The sequence below is a fragment of the Loxodonta africana genome, chromosome 16 (genome assembly GCF_030014295.1).
Source record: "Loxodonta africana isolate mLoxAfr1 chromosome 16, mLoxAfr1.hap2, whole genome shotgun sequence".
Lineage (NCBI taxonomy): Eukaryota > Metazoa > Chordata > Mammalia > Proboscidea > Elephantidae > Loxodonta > Loxodonta africana.
In genome coordinates, this window is record NC_087357.1 from 12964611 (window position 1) to 12987934 (window position 23324).

The window sequence follows — 23324 nt, forward strand, 5'->3', positions numbered from 1 at the left end:
CAGAAGGCAGAGGGGCCTGAAGACCACTCTCCCCCAGCCCTTCCCTCCAAAGCCAGCACAGGCCCAGATGTTGCTGGGAAGGGGGTAAATGCCATGGGGGCAGGAACTGTGAGGACAGAGCGGGGAGATCCCCTGCAAGGAGAAGAGAATATCGAGGGCCTGCCTGCTGCCCGTCCACACTCACTGGGGAGGCAGAACTCCCAGGGGATGCTGGGCCCAAAGAACCAGGAGACAAGCCTGTCATGAGGACAGCAGTGTCGCCCACACGCAGGTGACCACGCAGGCTTGGACAAGACGAACCAGCGACACGAACCCAGGGGTCTCCCCAAGACGCAAGCGGAAGAAATGTGGAGACTTCCGTGGGTGGCGCAAACAGCTAACACCTTGGCTGTTAACCAAAACGTTAGCAGTGCCAGTCTGCCAAAAAGCACCTCTGGACAAAGGCCTGGTGATCACTCCCCCCCAAAAAGTCAGCCATTGAAAATCCTATGGAACACAGTTCTACACTGACATGCGCAGGGTCCCCATGACACAAAAGCAACTGGTCTCCTGGTTTACATGGCCATTTAGTAAAACTGGCACCAATGGGCAGCGCCATTGATCAGGAGCATCTTGCTGAAGTTTTTATTCACTCAAACACATCAAAGATTCTGAAGAGCAATCCTAAGACAGAGCAAAGCAAGTGGACACATATCCTGGGAGCTCTTATCATGTGAAAAGTCCTCTACCTCTATGGGAAAGGGGTGGGCCTTTTACCTCCCAGATGACAAAGCACCTGCATGACAATCTGGTGAGTTTGGGCAAATGTTCCCATTTCACTGATGTGGAAACTGAGGCTCAGAGTAACTTCTCATAGCCAATGAGCAGCTGGCTAATGAGAGAACAGGCCTCCCAACTCTCAGACTTGCACTGCCAGTAGGAGTTAACCCGGAATTCTAACTACTGGTAGAAGCTCTGTGCAGGGCATGAGGTGGTGCAGAGATGTCGGTGGGGCCAGACTCATTGCTCACCTGAGGCTAAACTGCCTTTAATGGTGTGTGGCCTTGGCTCCCCCAAGGTGCCAGCTGGCCACGAAAGCCTCGAAAGCCTCAGGACCTTCAGCTTCGGTCTAGATCTGAGTAGGGCTGGAGTGTCCCCTCAGGCTGTCTGCTCTATGCTGTACCTCAGTGGCCACATTCCTGCTTGGTCATTGAGCATCTTATTCCATAGCTGTCTAGCTGCTGTCCCAGCGGCCTGGAGGGATGAAATGCTGCTGTGGCTGGAAATGAAAAGCCTTGCTCCAGCCTTGACCTGCAGATGGTGGGGGCCTTTTGGCTGCTCATTCCTCTAATGACTCCGATCCACTGTCCACCAGCCGGTCCCCTCACTCCCACATCAACCTGGCTCAGGCTTCCAGACTACGGACATGCTGAGCCAGCACCCGACACAGGCTGTCTTGAGGAGCTCACCAATGCCGACCCCCCCCCCCCAAACAGCCACTTCATACCTCTCTCCATCTTGCTGGAAGGCTGAGAGGCAAACAAGCAGGCCTCTACCCTCTACTTGACCTGGAAGAAAATCCAGGGGATGAGAGGGAGAAAGGGAGCCCATAGGTTCCATTCCTCATGGTCAGAGCCACAGACAGCTGGTGGGGAAGAAAAATGCTAGTCACATCGTGAGCACAAAATAGTGAAATAGGAGAATTTCCAAGTGACAAAAGCAAAGACTCAGACTCCACATCACAGAGCCAAGGAGAAGACCCCAGGCCCCACCAAGAGAGACTATAGCTCATATTTGGTCAAAGGCTTTCTGGGATGAGGGGAGTTCCCAAGGGATTTCATCAGGTTCCCAGTCAAGCTCATGCCAGAAAGGGGGGGGGGGTGGGCAGTAGAGAAGAGGGGACACCCAGGATGTAATGCACAAATGGTGTCTTTACAACACGGGGAGACACTCTAAAAAAATACCAACTCCCTGCAACATCTGGGTTATCACCCCTGCTACCCAGGACAATGGAGAAACAGCCCAGCTGAGGTGTCAGAAGCACTGGGTGTGACTCCAGGCTACCCCTCCAGGTTAAATTACTAAATACTAGCTGACCAGAACTCAGTCTTAAGGTTACCCGAAACCATTCTTTGGCGAGAGGAATCTGGCCCTCAGATCCTTCAGGATTTGCCTGAGTCATGACTGGGTGGGGGACAGCGGCGGACCTAAAACAGAAGCAGGGCTCTCTGCCAGCAAGGAAGAAGGGGGGTGGCTGCTGGGGCAACAACCTTTAGAGTCCACCACAGCATGGGAAATGGATTGGTTTCAAAATGGTGGCCCTCGTACAAGTACCTAACAAGGTTTAGAAAGGACTCTGATAAAGACATGCTTCTTCATACAAAGCTTTTGCTTGCTTGTTTGTTTGGTGGGGGGGTGGAGGGGAGCAAGAGGACATGTCTGCTTAAAAGGAAAGCAATGGTCACAGAACACCCTTGGCAGTCAAAGCGGGATGCAGGTGGTCCCAGCAGAGCCTGGCCAGTGTGGCCACCCCACTCCTCGGCCACGAGCTCCAGGCTCCCCAGCCCTTCCACCACCCTGCCTTCAGTCCGCTTTTACAGTCGACGGCTCCAAGGAACAGAGGGGACAGGCCTCATACCAGGTGAGGTGGTGGCAGATTGGAGACTAGAGCCCCCACCTCCTGACCCCCATTCCACAGGCTCTTCTCCCAGCCCACTCAGCCCACTGTTCCCAGACAAGCCCAGACACTCAATGCACATGGCTGGCCAGCGAGGAAAGAGCTGGGAGAGCCCAGATCTTTCCACAGAGCAGGTGACCAGGGCAGACAGAACACAGAACAGGGCAACTGGGGAGTTTTAGAAAGCTCAGAAGAGGCTGGACGATGGGAGCAGTGTCAGCATATTCTCATGTGAGGGTGTGGGCCATGTGTTTACTTGATGGTGTCTTTGTGGGGGATTGTTGGCTCCCTGGGCAAGCCCGGGCAAGGGGTGGCAGCAGGCCAGTGCAGAAGGTGGCCTCCCACCGGGACTGAATTGTAACTACTGAAATCCCCCAGAAAGAAAACTCTGGCCTGTGCTGAGGAAGTACCTGCTCGGCCGATGGCTGGCCTTGGCCTTAAGCTCCAGCAGCAACCAAGGTGGTGCACTAGTGAAGACACCAGCGAGTGCACGCGTGTGGGCACACACACCCACACGACCTCGGGCTCCACGTATGCCAGGGAACGCTGGACCAGGCGGCAAGACATCTGGCTTAGGTCTTGATCCTGTAGTGACTCACTGTGACTTCGGATCAGCTGACTGAGCTTTCTGGGCCTCATTTTGTTGTTGTTAGGTGCCATCCAGTCGAGTTGATTTAGACTCATAGCGACCTCATGTGACAGAGTGGAACCGCTGTATACAGTTTCCTAGGCTGTAATTGCAGTGGTTAAGAGCTCAGCAGCTAATCAAAAGGTCGGCAGTTCGAACTCACCATTCACAACTTGAAAACTCTCTAGGGCAGCTCTACTCTGTCCTATAGGGTTGCTATGAGTCCGAATTGACTGGACAGCAATGGATTTTTTAAAATCTTTACAGGAGTTGATTGCCAGGTGTCTCCCATGTTGCCACTGAGTAGGTTTGAACCGACAATCTTTCGGTTAGCAGCTGAGTGCTTACCAGTTGGGCCATCAGGGCTAAAGTGCCCCATAGGGTTTCCAAGGCTATAAATCCTTATGGAAGCAGGCTGCCACATCTTTCTCTCGAGGAGCGGCTGACGGAGTCGAATGGCCAACCTTTTGGTTAGCAGCTGAGCCCCTTAACCACTGAGGCACCAGGGCTCCTCCTGATCTCATATTAAAAAAAAAAAATCTCATATTACCACCCCTAAAATAAGGGAGTTGAGCCTGATGATATCCAAGATTATCCCAGCTCTGACTGGTTGACTGATTTTTTAAAAATCTATTAGCAGATGTGATGGTTAATTTTATGTGCCAACTTGACTAGGCTGTGGTGCCTAGTTGTTTGGTCAAACAAACACTATTCTAGATGTTGCTATGAAGGTTTTTACACGTGATTAACATTTCAATCAGCTGACCTTAAGTAAAGCAAATTACCCTCCAAAATGTCAGTGGGCCTCATGCAATCAGTTGAAGACCTTAAAAGCAAGAACGAAGGTTTTCCAGGTTAGAATTTGCCTCAAGATTACAAGTAGATATCTTGCCAGAGTTTCCAACCTACTGCCTGACCTATGGAATTTGGGCTTGCCAGCACCCACCATGGTGTGAGTCAATTCCTTTAAAAAAAGGATCTCTCTAGGTAGACAGATACAGATATATAGATTTTATTGATTGTGTCTCTGCAGAACCCTGGCTAAGAAAGCAGACAATGGTTAAATCAGTAAGACTAAAACAGGCACCAGAGTCCTTAATAAATTTCTTTTCCTACAACTCCCCAGTTGGGGTTAGCTGATCCCTGCAAACTCCCACAGCTTGGAATTCTCTGGCCGCTGACTCAGGCAAGTCATCCTCCGAGGGGATCACAAAAGGCAATGACCCATCAACATTTCAGCTCCTGGTCAGCCTGGGGGCTCACTTCATTACAATCTTCTTCCCCCAAAGTTTAAGGAATACAGAGCAATAAAACCAACCAATAAAACCAAAGCTGAACGAAAAACCAGCAACTTATTTCTCTTTTAACCTAATGAGGCAAGTTAATTACTTCTCTGCCTTGCAAAGTATAAAGTGTTCTTGAGTTTCAAAAATATTTTGGTTGCTGAGTCTGCAGGCGACACTCCATCCGCCAGCTGCCCAGCACACTCGTCTTCAAGGGGCTGGGGTTTCCAGTCTGGTCCTGTGTTGGTTGAAGTTTGCTTCAAAAGCTAATGCTGCGGCAACTGGCTGGGACTCAACAAGTGAGTCAACGTGCCTGCTGGAAGCAGTTATGCTAACCTTTCATTTTCTTTAAAAGCTATGCAATGGAGAAAATAGCATGTCCCCCACACCAAGCAAGAAGCAGTGCCACAGAACATGCATGCCGCCTACAGAAAAACAAATTGGGCTGCAGGAGGATCACTTAGGGGATATTCGTATCTAAAGACTTGCTTGAGAGACGAATGTCCCTGCAGGCCTGTGATGGTCACCATGGACCAGGGATGGACCAGGGATGGACCAGGGGGTGTAGGGAGCTGAGTACAGGAGGAAGGGGAGGGACAGTGGAGGGTAGGAAGGGTCAAGGATGGTGAACCTGGATGAACTGAAGATTTGTTGAAGCTGGGCTACTAGAGGACAAGACTGGCTACACTTGAGCCACAGCCCCCAGTGTCTACTACACTGACTGAAGACTAATGGGCTCCTCATTACCCAGGGCCACCTAGAGGTGGTACCAGGAAGTTGCCCACGATGAATCATTCTTTTCAAATTTATTGTTCAAATTTTTAAAAGATGTAACATCCTCTTTTATATAAATAAAAAAGCCTTGACATGGCCAATGATAAGGAGCGTATTATAATAAATATATACTCATGAACATAAAATGGAGGTACAGGAAATTTTCTAACCACAGGGCCAGTGGTTTCTGTGAGCTGCCTGGAAGACAAAGCAAAGAGGGAAATACTGAGCCACATGTTTTTATTTCCAGATTCTGTTCCCTTATTTAACAAAATTGACTTGTTAATTAGCACTTTAATAATAATAATCAGTTCTCAATTACCAGAATATCTGATTTTCCCTTGCCAAAGAAAATAATCTAGACAGTTTTAGAAAAGCTGTTTTGGGAAATGCCTTGATTGTGCCGTGAATGCAAGGGTGATCAAGCCATAGTGAGCCTTTTGCACTTTCAGACTCTCAGAAAATAAGGTACTGCCGCTTCCTCGAATATGAGCAGGAACCCCAAGGAACCAAGGCTAATAAGAAATGTAGACAGTGCACGGAGGAACCAGCTAAGCAGAAACCTGGCTTGTGCTCTGGAAGCCCTGATGAACTCCCTGGGAAGTAGCAGTGGTACCGGGTCCAAGGTACCGGTTATCCAGGATGGGGCCAAACAGGGGAACTAAGCAATTCAGCCTCCAACTCTGGCCTCCTCCCCGACCTGGTTCCCTTCCTGGCTCTGTCTGCCCTTCTCATCTCAGCCAGAGGCCATCTCCTTAGAAAAGTGTCCCTGCCTACTCTAAGAGGTCTCTTCTGCATCTTGTCCTGCTCGTGTCCTCATTGTACCAATCACCATGTTTATTCCAGTTTTCCTGGTTCCCACACTGGATCTTAAGCTCCACGTGGAGGAAGGCATTAACTGCTGCCAAATCCTCTGCACCTACTGCGGTGTTGGGCCAAGGGAAAAGAAACGGTTCCCATCAAGTCGATTCCGACTCATGGCAACCTTGTGCGTGTCAGGGTAGAACTGTGCTCCATAGGGTTTTCAACGGCTGATTTTTCAGAAGTACATCACCAAGCCTTTCTTCTGAGGCACCTCGGGGTGGTCTCTGGGTGGCCGACGAGCACGTTACAGGTTTGTACCACCCAGCTACTTCTCTGGCCAAGGTAGAGTCTCAATCAGCACTTAAACAATCGGTGAGTGAACACATAAATAACTGAAAGAATGAACAAATCCCATCTTAACAGAGCCCCTCAGCATCTTAAAATTGAATAACAATTTGCAAACATCTTGGAATTCATTGATACTACAGAGTAATGGATAGCAAAAAGGACTCTCTCTGATTAATCTTGCTCAAGTCCAAAGCTTCATCTTCAGCAAAAAGCACAGTCCCCCCCAAGAGAAAGGGCAAATTCAAACAGCCTCTTTGTTCGCTGTCCCCTTTGACCAGACAGTGTTTCGTCTCGCTTGATCGCTTGATTCTTACAAACGTATCTATCTCCCAGTGTGTTCAGCTACTCCATGATAAGGTGTTAATCATTTAACACTGCAGTTGGCAAACTTCCTCTGTAAAGAGCCAGAGTAAATATTTTCAGCTTTGTGGGCCAACTACTCAACTCTGCCGTTGTAGGAGTAAAGCAGCTATGGACACTTCGTAAAGAATGGGCATGGCTGTGTTCTCATAAAACTTTATTTGCAAAATAAAACAGACAGAGGGCTGGATTTGGCTGATTTGCCCATGGGCCATAATTTGCCAACCCTGGATGCTAGCATACTGCCGCATACTCCCTAAGCCGTCAAATGGAAGAAATTTGTGCTCCTCTCTCAGTGAAGGGGGACAGGAGAATTTGCTGATGGGGCTCTTACAAATTCAGTCCTAGCAACCCGGGAACTGATTTGTCAGAACCATAAATAATAGTCTTAACCCAATTCCCTAAAGAGAAACTGCCGAAGTGAAAAAAGGCATTACCATATTAAGAGAAAAAGATAGCCAAAGAATTTCCTTAACAATAATCTAAGTTCTTGACACCAGGCCAGTGAACACAAAAGGGCCCAGTTTTCATAGTTTGGGTAGCTGAGCATTTTCACATTCCAAAACAAAAACCAAACCCATTGCCATTGAGTCAATTCGGACTCATAGCGACCCCATAGGACAGAGAAGAACTGCCCCATAGGGTTTCCAAGGCTGGCATCTTTACGGAAGCTGACTGCTGCAACTTTCTCCTGCTTCACATCCCAAAAGGAACTGCAATCAGGACAGCGGGAGGCCACATCCCATGAGCCTCTGGACAAAGGCTTACGCAGAGAAATAAATGCCAGCACCACTCTGCTGCCTGGATCTACATCCTGAAATATTCATTCCCATCCCCTAAAAATGGTAAAAATCAATACAGTCATAGAATCCTTGCTCCATCAACAGGGCCTGTGGTATCTTTAGCAAATACAAGGGCAGCCCTCTGAGTCCTGGGAAAGAAAGAAGAGAGCCCACAAAAAGACCCGTACCGAGGGAGTGGGAACGAAGAACCCAAAATAGAAAAACACAAAAACAAAATAAAGAAGTAACTATGGCACTGTGAGCCGCACTCCAGGTTCCCAGTTGCTTTAGGGGAATGAGTGACAGACTCCAGAGCCAGGAAGCGATTGTACAGCTTGGTGTTATCTGATTCACTTTGGACAAGTTCATGTGGCCCAGTCAGCACCTTCCCACAATCAGGTTGCCTGAGGAGAGCTGGCTGAGGGCTGCGCCCGGCATGAGTCACACACAGGCACACCACACCCCTCCCTTCACGTGGTCCCTGGGGTGCTGTCTAGTCCCTCCTCCCTCAGATGACTCCGAGCAGATTCCCCAAGCCGGGCCAGATTCCAAGGGCAGGCCTGCAGAAAGGCAGAGGCTGCTCAGCGGCTCCAGAGACTTCCACACCAAAGTCCAGGCCCACTGGCCACAAGTGACCTAATTCTGAACTTCTCAAAGATCAGTGGTGTCGGCCTTTCCTGCCCCATCAGCAAGCTCAGCAGTAAAAGGACCCTACGAGCACAAACCATCCCCGCCACCCAGGTTTCACTCTTCAGCCACTTCAAACAGCAGGCCTGTTATGGCATCTGGCCCGAAGGTGGCATGGGACCGCAGAGGCACCAAGGTGAAGGAAGAAAACCACCTCATAAGCCTCAACCCAGCTGTTTGAAAATATTTACCTGGCTGTTGGCGTCAAGGAAAACCACTGGTGAGCCTGCTTGGGACTTTGAGTTTCCCAAGACCTCAGAGCTGCTACAGCCATGTCTCCATCCAAACTCCAGGCAGTTTATGGAAGGAGACAGGCACTGGGCGAGGGGTCTGGGGTTAGGAGGAGCCTGAAACCAGTCAACCCTCAACCTCATCATTTGAAAATGGGGGAGTAGCTCAGGTGCCTTAAGGCGCCTCGAGGTGCCTCCTGCCTCCCATGAAGCAGTTAGCCTTGCTGCCTTCTGAGCAGAGCAACTCTGAAATCCAACACATTTTTATTGAGCACCTTCTTATTTTTTGTTGTTGTTGTTAGTTGCCATTGACTCAGCTCCGACTCATGATGACCTTACATCGAGCACCCAAACAAAAAAATGTGTTGGCATGGAGTTGACCCCGACTCATGGTGAGCTCACGTGTGCAGAGCAAAACTGCTCCACAGGGTTTTCAGTGCCTGTGACCTTTCAGAAATAGATCACCAGGCCTTTCCTCTGAGACAATTCCAACCTCCAACCTTTCAGTAAGTAACAGAGCATTTAACTGTTTGCACGACACAGGAATTCATGTTGAGCACCTATTACCTGAAATATGGACAAGATGGATGTATCCGTCAAACTAACAGCAGAGGCAAGCTTAAATTGACAAATAAATAAGACCACTCCACATTATGTAAAAGAATGAGGAAAAACTGAACAGTGAAATGAGATTGTTGTTAGATACCGTCAAGTCAGTTCTGACTCACAGCGACACTGCGTACAACAGCAGGAAACTGCTCAGTCCTCCTCCATCCTCACAATCATTGCTATGTTTGAGCCCACTGTTGCAGCCACTGTGTCACTCCATCTCGTTGAGGGTCGTTCTCTTTTTCACTGACCTTCTGCTTTACCAAGCATGATATCCTACTCCAGGGACTGATCCCTCCTGATAACATGTCCAAAGTACATGAGTCTCGCCATCCTCGATTCTAAGGAGCGTTTTGGCTGTACTGCTTCCAAGACAGGTTCGTTCCTTCTTCCAGCAGTCCTCAGTATATTCAATATTTTTCGCCGACAACGTAATTCAAACGTAATTCAATTTTTCTTTGGTCTTCCTTATTCATTGTCCAGCTTTTGAATGCCTACGAGATGAATGAAAATATCATGGCTTGGGTGTGCACCTTAGTCCTCAGGGTGACATCTCTGCTTTTGAACACTTTAAAGAGGTCTTTTGCAGCAGATTTGCCCGTTGCAATACTATGTCACTCGATTTCTTGACTGCTGCTTCCGTGGGCATTGATTGTGGATACAAGTAAAACGAAATCCTTTACAACTTCAATATTTTTTCCATTTATCATGATGTTGCTTATTGGTCCAGTTGTGAGGATTTTTATTTTCTTTATGTTGAGGTGTAATCCATACTGAAGGCTGTAGACTTTGATCTTCATCAGTAAGTGCTTCAAGTCCTCTTCACTTTCAGCAAGCAAGGTTGTGTCATCTGCATCACACAGATTGTTAATGAGTCTTGCTTTCTTCATGTATGATGCCTGATGTCATCCTACAACTCATCTGGTCTTCAGTCATTAGATAGACTGGGGTTATGAGTCCCCAGAGTATTGGAGGTGGGGGTGGCGGTGGGGAGTACTTAGAACAGTGGGTCAGGGAAGGGCTGGCTGAGGGGGGCTTTATCAGGGGCCTGAGCATGGAGTCAGCCATCTAAAAAGCTGGAGGGAAGACACTCCAGGGGAGGGAATGGCCAAGGCCCCATGGAAGAGCGCTGGCATGTTTGAGGCAACGGAGGAAGGGTGTTTAAGCTGAATGAGTGAAGGTGGAGGGAGAGAAAGAGGTTGGGAGGAGGGAGGGGGCACTCCATCCAGCCAGCCTTCAAAGCCCTGGTCAGGAGTTACGATTTCTTTTGAAGAACAGCACAGAGTCTGTAAGGGTTTACACACGATGGGCCGTGATCTGAAAGAGGCCACCATCTGGGGCATATGCTTTTCTCCTTATGTTTGGAATCAGCACAGCTGAGAAAATATTTGTAATGAAAGTCACTGCGCCTTCGTCCCTCCTTCAGTCATCTCCAGTATTTCTACCCCCTACTCTGGGCTCCTTTGGGTGGACTCCGGCCTCCAGAAACCCAACTGCTCTCCTTTACATTTATCCCCCTGAACTGCTCAGGACAAAAACTGCAGGGACGCAACGCTGCTGTTGGATGAAAGTGAAAATGTTCTGCAAACATGGCGAGCGGCTCATGTCCAGCACATTTGGGAACAGTTTGCCTCAAGCTGATGGAGTTTGCCCTCAAAGCTGCTTTCTATTAAAAAGTTTACACGTACCCCGTTCCTACTCCCTGCAGCTGGCGGGCCTCTCCAGGCTGATGCTGGCCCGTCACAGGTCCCAGGAAAGAGGGGCTCGAATCCTGGGCCTGATCACAGAACGGGCCTTGAGGCCAGGGTCAGAGGGGATGGGCCTGCTGAGAGGCAGACTAGGCCAGAGGGCTCGCTCAGGGAGCCATCTCCCCAAATTCTCCCATGTCCAAGGCCAGCAGGGAAAGAGCACACGGGTCTACAGGCAGTGGGGCGGGTCCTTTGGTCACAAGCCCAGAAACATCTCTGGCAACTATGAGATAAGTTGGGGCGGGGGAACTTACTGGAGATGAGGGATAAGCTCCAAGAATACAAGGAGAAGCCCCAGAATGGGGCTCAGACAGGGCAGTAGGGCAGAGGCTTGGCAGCTGGGCCCAACGAGGCCAACCAGCATCACCCACGTTAGCCGCGGTGGTAGTAACATCCTGTTTCAAATCCCAGGGGAGCATCTGCTTGGTCTCATTGGACCACGTGACCAGCCTTGGCCACCGAGGGCTGGACTCTGTGGCGAAGAGTCCCATCAAGATTTCAATGGGCGAGAAGCAGATCCCCGGAGCCAATGTTGGCTGCTGTTCCCACAAGGGGGTAGGATATCCAACGGGCAATAACACCAGATGTCCTCAAGAATTCCCATTTAATTAAAAGTGTCAAGGATACCATGCTCAGGAAGCAAAATGGGTATGAGTAATGGTGAACCCTCTAAATGAAACCATGAGGCTGGGGAGGAACCTGGCCCAATGATGAGCCCCCAAGTTCGTCATGGACTCATCTACATGGTGGGGTCACACCAGCTTCAGAGGGTGAGTCGTGAACAGCCCTGGGCAGGCTGGGTGTGACCTCACAGCAAAGGCACCAATGGGAATAAGTTCTCCCCCTCATGCCCAATTTTTTTGGTGCTCTTCTGCCTTTTTTGAGTTTTCCTGATCTGTTTCTTTTCTCTCTCGCTCTCTTTTTTTTTTTTTTTTCTTGTTCCTAATATGACATAACGCAGCACAAGCTCATACCCTCTTCACTCCCTACAAACATTCATTATATCTCGGGCTAGGGCGGATGTGTGCACCTATTCACCTAAGTGGGAGGTTCCCTCCCAATAGGATGAGTCTCATTACAAGCCAACCTCTCCCCTCTGCCCAACAAATAATCTACCGTCAAAGCAAAGGAACAAAAGGGAAAGAGCTGGAAGAGACACCTTCACTCTCTCCCCTTCCAACTATTATCAGCAAAAAAAAAAGGATTTTAGTCAATGGAAACCCGTCCTTTGTGTGGGTGCCTGCAATTTAATATCCTTTCATTTCCAACTCCATTTTGAAAAGCTGCGTTATTTCAACCTGAAATTTGCAGGCTGGAGACACGTCAGATGGCTTGCTGCTACTGGGGCAGCCAGGCTCCATGGGCAGCGAGGGGCAGGGTAGAACCTTCTGCAAAGCTTGTCTCGGCATCCCTCCACATCCTGCCTGGACACGCCAATGATGGCACCAGGGTAGGCTCCACCTTGGCTCAAAATTGGAAAAGAGTAAGCCCCTGGCCAGAGGCAGCTGCGTGGATTGTGCCCGCGTGTTCCAAATGCAACATGACTGGGGCAGTGCGGGGGGTGGGGAGCGGCGCGTGTGCCCAGGCCAGCGTCCTGTCCCTGTGGAGTCCACAGCCCCTGACTGCTGGCCGCCCTCCCAGGGCTGAGTGGAGCCGAATGGCCCCGTGTGTGGCCACAGGATGTGCTATTCCGGCCAGCCTCCTTCCGGGAGGCTACCACATCCTGGACAGCTTTTCTAGCAGCATGTTCCCAGATGGGGATAAGCCGCCTTCCTGCATGCTATTTAAAGTCAAGCTGTCCCATCACACCAGCTTCACTCCTACAGGGTAATGGCATGGTCTTAGGCACTAGAAACAGTGCCTGGCTTAGGAGGCTGGGTCGTGAGGGGTAGCTCCTGGTCACGGCCCAGGGACTTGCATTCAGTCACCTGTGTCTGCCACCCACATCACTGAGGTGCTGTAAAATACCAACTCCTATCAAAGACCTAAACATAAAGACTAAAACGATAAAGATCATGGAAGAAAAAATAGGATCAACCCTAGGAGCCCTAATACAGGGCATAAACAGAATACAAAACATTACCAAAAATGATGAAGAGAAACCAGATAACTGGGAGCTCCTAAAAATCAAACACCTATGCTCATCTAAAGACTTCTCCAAAAGAGTAAAAAGACCACCTACAGACTGGGAAAGAATATTCAGCTATGACATCTCAGACGAGCGCCTGATCTCTAAAATCTACATGATTCTGTCAAAACTCAACCACAAAAAGACAAACAACCCAATCAAGAAGTGGGCAAAGGATATGAACACACATTTCACTAAAGAAGATATTCAGGCAGCCAACAGATACATGAGAAAATGCTCCCGATCATTAGCCATTAGAGAAATGCAAATTAAAACTGCGATGAGATTCCATCTCACACCAACTAGGCTGCAATTAATCCAAAAAACACAAAATAATAAATGTTGGAGAGGCTGCGGAGAGATTGGAACTCTCATACACTGCTGGTGGGATTGTAAAATGGTACAACCACTTTGGAAATCCATTTGGCATTATCTTAAACAGTTAGAAATAGAACTACCATACAACCCAGAAATCCCACTCCTCGGAATATACCCTAGAGAAATAAGAGCCTTCACACAAACAGATATATGCACACCCATGTTTATTGCAGCTCTGTTTACAATAGCAAAAAGCTGGAAGCAACCAAGATGTCCGTCAACGGATGAATAGGTAAATAAATTGTGGTATATTCACACAATGGAATACTACGCATCGATAAAGAACAGTGACGAATCTCTGAAACATTTCATAACGTGGAGGAACCTGGAAGGCATTATGCTGAGCGAAATGAGTCAGTTGCAAAAGGACAAATATTGTATAAGACCACTATTATAAGATCTTGAGAAATAGAAAAAAATGGAGAAGAACACATACTTTTGTGGTTACAAAGGGGGGAGGGAGGGAGGGAGGGAGAGGGCTTTTTATCGATCAATCTGTAGATAAGAACTGCTTTGGGTGAAGGGAAAGACAACACTCAATACAAGGAAGGTCAGCCTAATTGGACTGGACTAAAAGCAAAGAGGTTTCCGGGATAAAATGAAAGCTTCAAAGGTCAGCGGAGCAGGGGCTGGGGTCTGGGGAACTTGGTTTGAGGGGACTTCTAAGTCAATGGGCAAAATAATTCTATTATGAAAACATTCTGCATCCCACTTTGAAATGTGGCGTCTGGGGTCCTAAATGCCAACAAGCGGCCATCTAAGATACATCAATTGGTCTCAACCCACCTGGAGCAAAGGCAAAGGAAGAACACCAAGGTCACACGACAACTAAGAACCCAAGAGACAGAAAGGGCCACATGAACCAGAGACCTACATTATCCTGAGACCAGAAGAACTAGTTGGTGCCCGGCCACAATTGATGTCTGCCCTGACAGGGAGCACAACAGACAACTCCTGAGGGAGCAGGAGACCAATGGGTTACAGTCCCCAAATTCTCTTGAAAAGACCATACCTAATGGTATGACTGCGACTAGAGGAATCCCAGAGACAATGCTCCCCAGAACTTCTGATGGCACAGGACAGGAACCATCCCCGAAGACAAATCATCAGGCATGAAAAGGACTGGTCAGCGGGGTGGGGGGAGAGAGATGCTGATGAAGAGTGAGCTAATTAAATCAGGTGGACACTGGAGAGTGTGTTGGCAACTCTTGACTGGAGGGGGGATGGGAAGATAGAGAGAGAGGGAAGATGGCAAAATTGGCACAAAACGAGAGACTGAAAGGGCTGACTCAATAGGGGGAGAGCAAGTGGGAGAAGGGAGTGGGATGTCTGTAAACCTACATGTGACAGACTGATTGGAATGGTAAATGTTCACTTGAAGCTTAATAAAAATTAATTAAAAAAAAAAAATACCAACTCCTGACCCTGTGCCAAAGCCCATATTAACTTTCCCTGGCGGCTAGACATTGTGCTAACGCGGTCCGATGGTACTCAATCTTGATTTGATCCAACTAAGACACAAAGACACCACCTGTCAGCTCATCATAATTGGTGGCTTATGCGTTGCTGTGATACTGGAAGCTATGGCACCGGTATTTCAAATACCAGCAGGGTCACCCATGGTGGACAGGTTTCAGCAGAGCTTCCAGACTAAGACAGAAAGGCTTGGCAATCTAGTTCTGAAAGTTAGCCAATGAAAACATCATGGAGCACAACTAAATACTATTATCTGATACAGTGCTTTTAAAAGATAAGCCCAAACATACCAATGATCATGAAGATGGCACAGGACAGGCCAATGTTTCATTGTTATACACAGGGTCACCATGACTCCGAGCTAGCTGGACAGCAGCTAATAACAACGACAAGACAAAAAGGACCAAGCAAGTGGGCGAGCCTGTCTCAACCTACTCTCACGGGCCACAGAAACATGAGATGAAAACATCCATGAGACCAGCAATTCCACTCCTAAGTACGGACCCGAGAGTACAAGGCTGCCCAGAGGCTTTATTGTCAATAGCCAAGAGCTGGAAACAACCCTAAAATCCATTAACAGATAGATTAAAAAAAAGAAAAGAAAAGAAAAACCATGGCACATCCATCCAGTGGAATGCTACTCAGCAGTAAAAAGGAAGAGATTGCTGATGTACTGGAAAACAGGGATTAATCTGACATTTTGCTGAGCAAAAGAAGCCGGACACAAAAGGGTGCATACTCTAAGGTACCATTTATATGAACTTCTAGAACAGGCAAAACTAGCTTATGGTGACAGGTCACGGCAGTGGTTACCTCTGGAGAGAACATTCTGGGCTCTGTAAGTGTTCTACAACTTGAAACAGTGGTGGTTACTTAGGTGTACGTGTATTTCAAAACCCATGCAGATAGACACTTAAGATCACTGCGTTTTACTGTGTGTAAGATACACCTCACAAAAAAGTGGGAGAATAAAGGAAAGAAGGCAGGTTCGAAGAGAGAGAAGATAAACAAATCAAATGGGAAGGGAAAAGGGCGGGCTTTTTCTGCTGGAACCACCCCCACCTTGTCCCCAGGCCCCTCCCGAGGTATACTGCCACAGGTATTTAATACCTGTCAGAACTGAGGTCTCAAACATTCTAGAGGCATCTCTCAACCATGGGATAGTTTTACTATGTGTCCTCATACCAACCCATAACAAAAATGTTCCTTCTCAAGTGCCCAGAATAGTCTTAGCTGGAGGCTGCCATTCCCTTCCAGGGGCAGAGAGGCAGTCACGAGGACGAGCTGCCATTTCACAGATACAGCCTCATCTAGTCAGGACAACGCTTTCAGAGACCACAGCATGCCCACTTGTTGTTGTTGTTAGGTGCCATCAAGTCGGTTCCGACTCATAGCAACTCTATGCACGACAGAATGAAACACTGCCCAGTCCTGCGCCATCCCTGCAATCATTGTTATGCTTGAGCCCATTGCTACAGCCGCTGTGTCAATCCACCTCCAAGCTCAGAGGTTGAACAATTTATCATTTGTTCCTTTAACCACAGCACTCTGCTCAACAGCTTGGTACATACCACAAAAAGAAAACTCAATGAAGAGTCCAGAATAAATAAAATAAATACCACCCCACTAAAGACTAGATTTGATTCCCAGGTTGGCACAAACGCTCACTTGCTCGACTACTAGCTGAAAGGTTGGTGGGTTTGAACCCAACCGGAGGTGTCTTGGAAGAAAGGCCTGGTGATCTGTTTTTGAAAGGGCACAGCCTTGAAAACCCTAGAGAGCAGTTCTGCTCTGCATACATGGAAGCCTGCGTGAGCCAGAATCAGCTCGACGGCAACTAACATCAAAGATTAGTTTTAGGTCCCTAGGCAGCGCAAAAGGTTTGTGTTCAACCATAAACCTAAAGGTTGGTGGTTCGAACCTACCCAGTAATGCTGAAGAAATGCCTGGATATCAGCGTCTGGAAATATTCCAGTCAAGAACACCCTGGGGAGCAGCTCTACTCCATAACACACGGGCTTGACATGAGTCGGAATCAACTTAAGAACAACAGGCTTTTTTTTTTTTATTGTTGTTTTAAAAACTAGCTATAATAACCCAACAGAAAGAAAAAGGTTATCCATGCCTTTACTAGTCTTAGATGTTGGACGAGCCCTGGTTTATCACGTTCTGCTGTGGGGCCTCTGGCAGGTTACTTAAGCTCTCTGAGCCAGTTTCTTCCCCTATGTTGTCGTGGCCGTCGAGTCAATTTCGACTGATAGTGACCCTACAAGACAGAGTGGAAGTGCCCTATCCTAGGGTTTCTGAACGGGGGTAGTACAGCTATCTTGCACATCAGGCTAGCATTAGAGAGAAGGGCAGAGCCTGGCCCAGAGTGGAGCTTATCAAGTAGAAGTTATTATGATTATGTTCTGACTAATAAGGCAGAGCCCTGGTGGCGCAGTGGTTGAGAGCTCAGCTGCTAACCAAAAGGTCAGCAGTTCAAATCCACCAGCCACTCCTTGGAAACCCTATGGTGCAATTCTACTCTGTCCTATAGGGTCGCTATGAGTTGGAATTGACCCGACGGCAACGGGTTTGGGTTTTTTTTTTGGTGACTAATAAACACATTTTGGAAGACCGAGGGTGGTTGCTAGAAATTCCACAGTGGCCTAACAGAAATAACATACAACTGTGACCTCGCTCAAGGCCAGTTACCCACAGGAGGACCAAAGCCCGTCTAAGCGTGTGTGCGTCACCGGGCAGCCACCTAGAGGGTGTGTGGGCTGGTGAGCGGGGGGTGGGCGGGTAGCGTGTTGGCTGGTGGCTTTCTGAAAGGCTGGCTGTGAAGGGCCCAGGCTGGGGCAGCAACCTTGGAGCAGTGAAGATAAAAAAAAAAAAAAGATCCAATATCCAGAACCCTACGACCCAAATACACAGAGATGTTTCTAGAAGGATGTGTTTCCAGCAAACCAGTACTGAACATCACAGAGGCAAACAGCCTGTGCGACGCCACACTTTGTCTGACTCACAGCCAATATCCAGGTAAAGTTTACAGAGGCAGAGAGCTAGAAAAGAAGACACACACACACACACACGCACACACACACACACTGTCCTCAGTCTCTGATCTTTTTCTTGGCAGCCACAGGATTCTAAGCTACCCTGAGTCTTCATTTCATACGAGGGCTGGAAAATTACAAAGACGTAAAGAAACCAGAAAGTGCAATCTCTTTGCACAAACCACACAGCAACTAAAGTAAATCTCCTTCCATGAAGCGCTAAAATGGGGAATTTCTGATAATCCAGTAAGAGCTGGATTTAATTTCAGATACAACGTCTTTGCTAAGCAAATCAACAGAGGTAAATTGATCATAAAGAGAATATTTAAATAGAAAGCAAACCATTTTCAAATACATTTCCCAAACTGAGTTCACTTTTGCCCACCCCCCCAACACACACATACACAAAAGTCCTATACTCAGGTAATTTGGGTAAATATTGCATATTACACACCTCCTTTGTGGAGGAATCATGGCAAATTACCATATTAAAGACTCTGAGAAGTCCTGCGAGAAAGAAATTTGTTAGCTTTGTTTCAACACAAGCCTTCCAAAACTTTTAAAGTACAGGCCATTGTTTTAAAACATATCCAGTAATCCTGTAAAACATGTAATTTGTGAAATCTTTGTTTCAAAACAGCTGTTTCTGTGTTAATGATGGCTCTGCTTGTTATAAATCATCTCAGTCTAAAACCTGGTCAATTCTACACGCGTTGTGAATGTACAACATATCTCTGAAGGATGCACAAGACATCTGTAACAACAATTTTTTCTGGGATCAGAAATGGGAGGGAAAGTCAATTTTCACTACTTACCTACAAATTTCTTTCCAAGCCTATAGGGTCACTATGAGTTGAAATCAATTCCATGGCAACGGGGATTTTACCTTCTTTTATAAGAAATTTAAAATGCTATTTTAAAAACTCTATGACCGTATGGGCAGAGCCCTGGTGGCGCAGTGGTTAAGAGCTCAGCTGCCAACCAAAAGGCCAACAGTGCAAATCCAGCAGGTGCTCTTTGGAAACGCTATGGGGCAGTTCTACTTTGTCGTATAGGGTTGTTATGAGTCAGAATCAACTCGATGGCAGTGGGTTTGGTTTATGATCTTATAACCAGAAAAAATCAAACGAGTTGCCATCAGTTGACCCCGGCTCATGGCAACCCCGTGAGTGTCAGAGTAGAACTGTGCCTCCATAAGGTTTTCAGTGGCTGATGTCTTGGCAGTAGCTTGCCAGGCCTCTCTTTGGAGGCACCTCTGTGTGGACTTGAACCTCCAGCTTTTCGTTAGCAGTGGAATGCATTAACCATTTTCACCACCCGGGAACTGGTTTTGATCTTACAGCCTGTTAGTAAAGAAGCTTCCACGAGGCCCTTCCCCAGCCCCACCCTCAGGTCTCAGGAAGTACCTCCTCCATGTTCTCCTTTATCCGGGCTGGACTGGTTCACACCAGTTTCAGTGCCTTCTCTGAGACTATCCTAAATCAGAGCACACAGGTCCCTTTTGACAGCTCCAGATTTTGCCAGGTTTTAGCCAGGGTATCTGAGAACTCAGTGCTGCAGGCAGGGCAACCGCTTCTGTCGGCACAGTGAGAAGGCTGCTTACCTGGTAGTCTATTTTAATCAGTGCAATGTCCGCCTTCTCATCCACATCCTTAATTTTGGCTTCGTAGGTGGCGCCGTTCTTGAGCTCCACTTTGACCCGGTGCTTGTTGGTCACCACGTGGGCATTGGTCACTATCAGCCCATCTTCCGACACGATGAACCCAGACCCACTAGCCACAGGCACCTCCCTCTTAGAAAAAGGAAGCCTAAAATCCAAAGGAACACACAGGTAAGCCTGAAACACCTCTGCAACACACTGGCTCGTTGGCTCTGCAGCAGCAGCACACACCTTGCAATTACTACGCTATCCACATAAAATTTACATATTGGGTGTACTTAACATTTAAAAACTAAGCTTTACATCAATTTTCCACACTCATCAAAAATTTCCACTTGTTGTGTGCTGTCGTTTTGCTAAGGGCTGCATATACTTAGCAAAAACTTCAGAGGTTATTAAAATAAAAAAGGAAAGCCGTCTTTACTTGCGAAACAATTCAATGTGAACCACGGCCGGTGCTATCTTCTCCACCACGTCGGCGATGAAGTTGTATTTGTGGCGTAAGCTGTTGGGATCTTCCTGCCCTGGGAACAAAAGCAAAGAGAAGACACTTAAGACCTCTGCACTTTGTGCTGTGGTTGCGTGGAGAGAGAGATGGGTTAGAGGGAGCTGAAAAGACCTGCCTTGAAGCCTTTGGAATCCTAACGGAGGTGTGGGCCCTATCCCCCAGATCTGAGCTGAGTTGCAAAGGTCCTCCCAAGCTCTCAAGAAACAGCCCCTTTAGCTCAGGCAGCAAAATCTATTAAAGGTATCATCTTTATTCAGCTTCTTTCCTCACAATTGTTTCCCCACAAAAATGCTGGGCAAAAGCACCAGCAAGTACCACCTCCTTGACCTCCTACCAGCTGTTCCCCAAAGCACGCTGCCCAAGGGTCACTTGTCAGCACGCCGACAGCGTCCCTTCCCCAACTCCCCGGCACTGCAAAAAGCAACCTTCCTCAGCAAACGCCTGAACCCAAGGGAGGGCTGACGCTGCTTTGACCAGATGCCTATTGGATGTAAAGATTTAAAAGGCCATTAGGAAAACGCATTAAGGCAAAGTCATCTTTGTCCTGCCCTCCCCACTGATGCCACCAGGCAAGCCGAGGCCGCCATCTGTACCCAGAACTGTTTCTACCACCCCTGACCATTCATGCCAACCTTGATTGTCATATCCCAAGCCAAACAACACCAGAGGTGTCTTGCTACTCGTGAAAAAAATAGAAAGATTAAATGACCATAACTGACCAGAATTTTGTGTAGAGAGATACACACTGTTGAATAGGAAAATTAATAACAGACATCTTACTTTGACTTAAAGGTTTTACTTATACAGCAAACCGGTTGCTGTCGAATCGATTCTGACTCATAGCGACCCTATAGGACAGAGCAGAACTGTCCCCATAGTTTCCAAGGCTGTAAATCCTTGTGGAAGGAGACTGCCATTATCTTTCTCCTGAGAAACAGCTGGTGGGTTTGAACCATGGACCTTTCAGTTAGCAGCCAAGCTCTTTAGCCACTGGGCCAGCAGGGCTCCTCTTTGAAACCAAATATTAACCATAAAAAGCCTGACTCAAACTGCAAAAACCTGCCAAAAACTCCTCTGTAAAAAAAAAAAAAAGAATGATGTAAATTTGTCTTATCCTGCTAGGAAAGGATAGTTGTCAAACCAGGACCTCCTAATTTACACCTCAGCAAGTCTCCTGATTGCATGCAGGTGGCTGGAGGGCCGAATCATTAGCACCCAGGCCAGAAGTGACCAGGTATCAGTTGATCTCAGTAAAAAGGGGAACTAAAAACCAAACCCATTGCCTTCAAGTTGATTCCGACTCATAAGAGACCCTGTAGGCACAGTAGAACTGTCCCACAGGGTTTCCAAGGAGCGGCTGGTGGATTCAAGCTGCCAACCTTTGGGTTAACAGCCGAGCTCCTAACCAGTGCGCCATCAGGGCTTCAAAGGGGGAAAGGCAGGGTTCAGTCAATCAGGTTAAGATTAGTGGAAGACTGATCTATATTTCTCCCTCCTCTTCTCTTTATAAGCCTCACTGTATGTACCTAGCCACTTGATTTCCCTGTAATCAAATGGCCTCGCTATATGCATACACTTTGGACATGTTGTCAGGAGGGATCAGTCCCTGGAGAAGGACATCATGCTTGGTAAAGTAGAAGGTCAGCGAAAAAGAGGAAGACCCTCAACGAGATGGACTGACACAGTGGCTGCAACAATGGGCTCAAGGATAGCCACGATTGTGAGGATGGTGCAGGACTGGGCAGTGTTTCTTTCTGTCGCACACGGGGTCGCTATGAGTTGGAACCGACTCGATGACACCTAACAACAACAAGATGTATATAGAATAACTGCTCAGAATAAACCTTACGTTCAAACTTCGGTGAGTTCTGATTATTTTTAACAACACACTCGCTATAATCCAAGGACCCCGTGTAGTGGGCGTATTCAAAGCTACTTCAGACAAAGCTGTCCCACATCCTGGTATGGCACTCTCACCCACCGATCCCATGCACACACCCAAGGCATTCGAGTCAGAAATCAGCTACTAGAGACGCAGGGTCCTGGGGCATCCTTCTGACATTCTGTCACGAGTCTCCTTCTGTTGAAACAGGCTGCGGATATGGCAGCCTGGCCTGCAGCTGAGACCCACAGGCCCTTTCCTCTCCCTCTGCTCAGCTCCGCTGTGGCCCCAGCCTGTCTCAGAGCGACCCAGAGCATGGGCCACAGCCGAGCACTGCTCCAGGAGCTGCTTCCCGCCACGCAGGGATGAGATCTGAGCGCAGAAACTTGACAGAGGAATCTTGTGCCTGTTGCATCTAAAAATTAAAAAGTGGGATTTGTATCTTGCGTCATTTTTATTTCATTTTGGTAGTAACTCATTTTTATCATAGTTTATAAAAGTATGGATTCAAGATGGACAGGAAATAAAAGGTAAGAAAACCTATTCCTTCCCCATAGATGGTCTATCCCAACCTCGCCTTTCGCTCCCCTTACAGCCTACTCAGCCGGAATCCGCAACAAAAGCCTGCAATTTAAAAGGAAACCACTGACCTGGAAAATTGTTCTTCGTTTTCCATAAGGCCTAGGCACTGACCTCCAGCGGCTCCCAAACACACCCACGCACGCACACACACGAGTATACACACATGCACACATACACGCATGCACACACAGACACACGCACGCACGCACGCCTCCCTCCCTTTAGGGTAGGGGCAGTCCCATCTCCCAGACCCTCAGGCTGTGACCGAAAGCTGTCTGGAGCCTCTGCCTGCAGGGTCTGGGCTCTCTGGGGGCTAATCTAGACTCCCACACAGCAGCAAGGGTTCAGAGCAGCGGTGGAATTACAGTGAAGGGCCACAAAACTGAGCTTCAGGGCCTTCCACCTGGCCAGGGAGGGGCCCCAGCAAGGCTTTCAAAGGTCACAAGCTTTTGGATAATTTGCTGATGTGAGATAATTAAACTGCAATTGATCAAGGCCACTGTCTCTCTCCCTGTCACACTGAGTGGCTGCAGGCATTTTGGGATGTGGCTAATGGGATGGTAAACTGGGGAATCACTTCTTTTGGATCTAATGGGACGTATTTATGTGCTTTGAAATCACTTTCATGTCTGGTTAGGTTAATTTATCTACAGGGGTGTCCCAGGGCATCCAGGGACACTCCTACTGTCCACTGTGCCATGCCCACCGGTACAGGGCCATCTATACCAAACCAGACCCATTGCCATCGAGTCGATCCAAC

At 47.9% G+C, this 23324-nt stretch overlaps 1 protein-coding gene across 1 annotated transcript in view; it reads right to left on the bottom strand.

The window, feature by feature from the left end:
- Positions 1-23324, bottom strand: part of HTRA1 (HtrA serine peptidase 1) — a 57722-nt gene that overhangs the window by 12071 nt on the left and 22327 nt on the right. The window contains exons 2-3 of the mRNA XM_003419712.3: positions 20017-20116; positions 19536-19740 (exon numbers count right to left, since the gene is read on the bottom strand). Of these exons, the coding sequence (XP_003419760.1) occupies positions 19536-19740; positions 20017-20116 (305 nt within the window). The remainder of the gene's footprint in view (positions 1-19535; positions 19741-20016; positions 20117-23324) is intronic.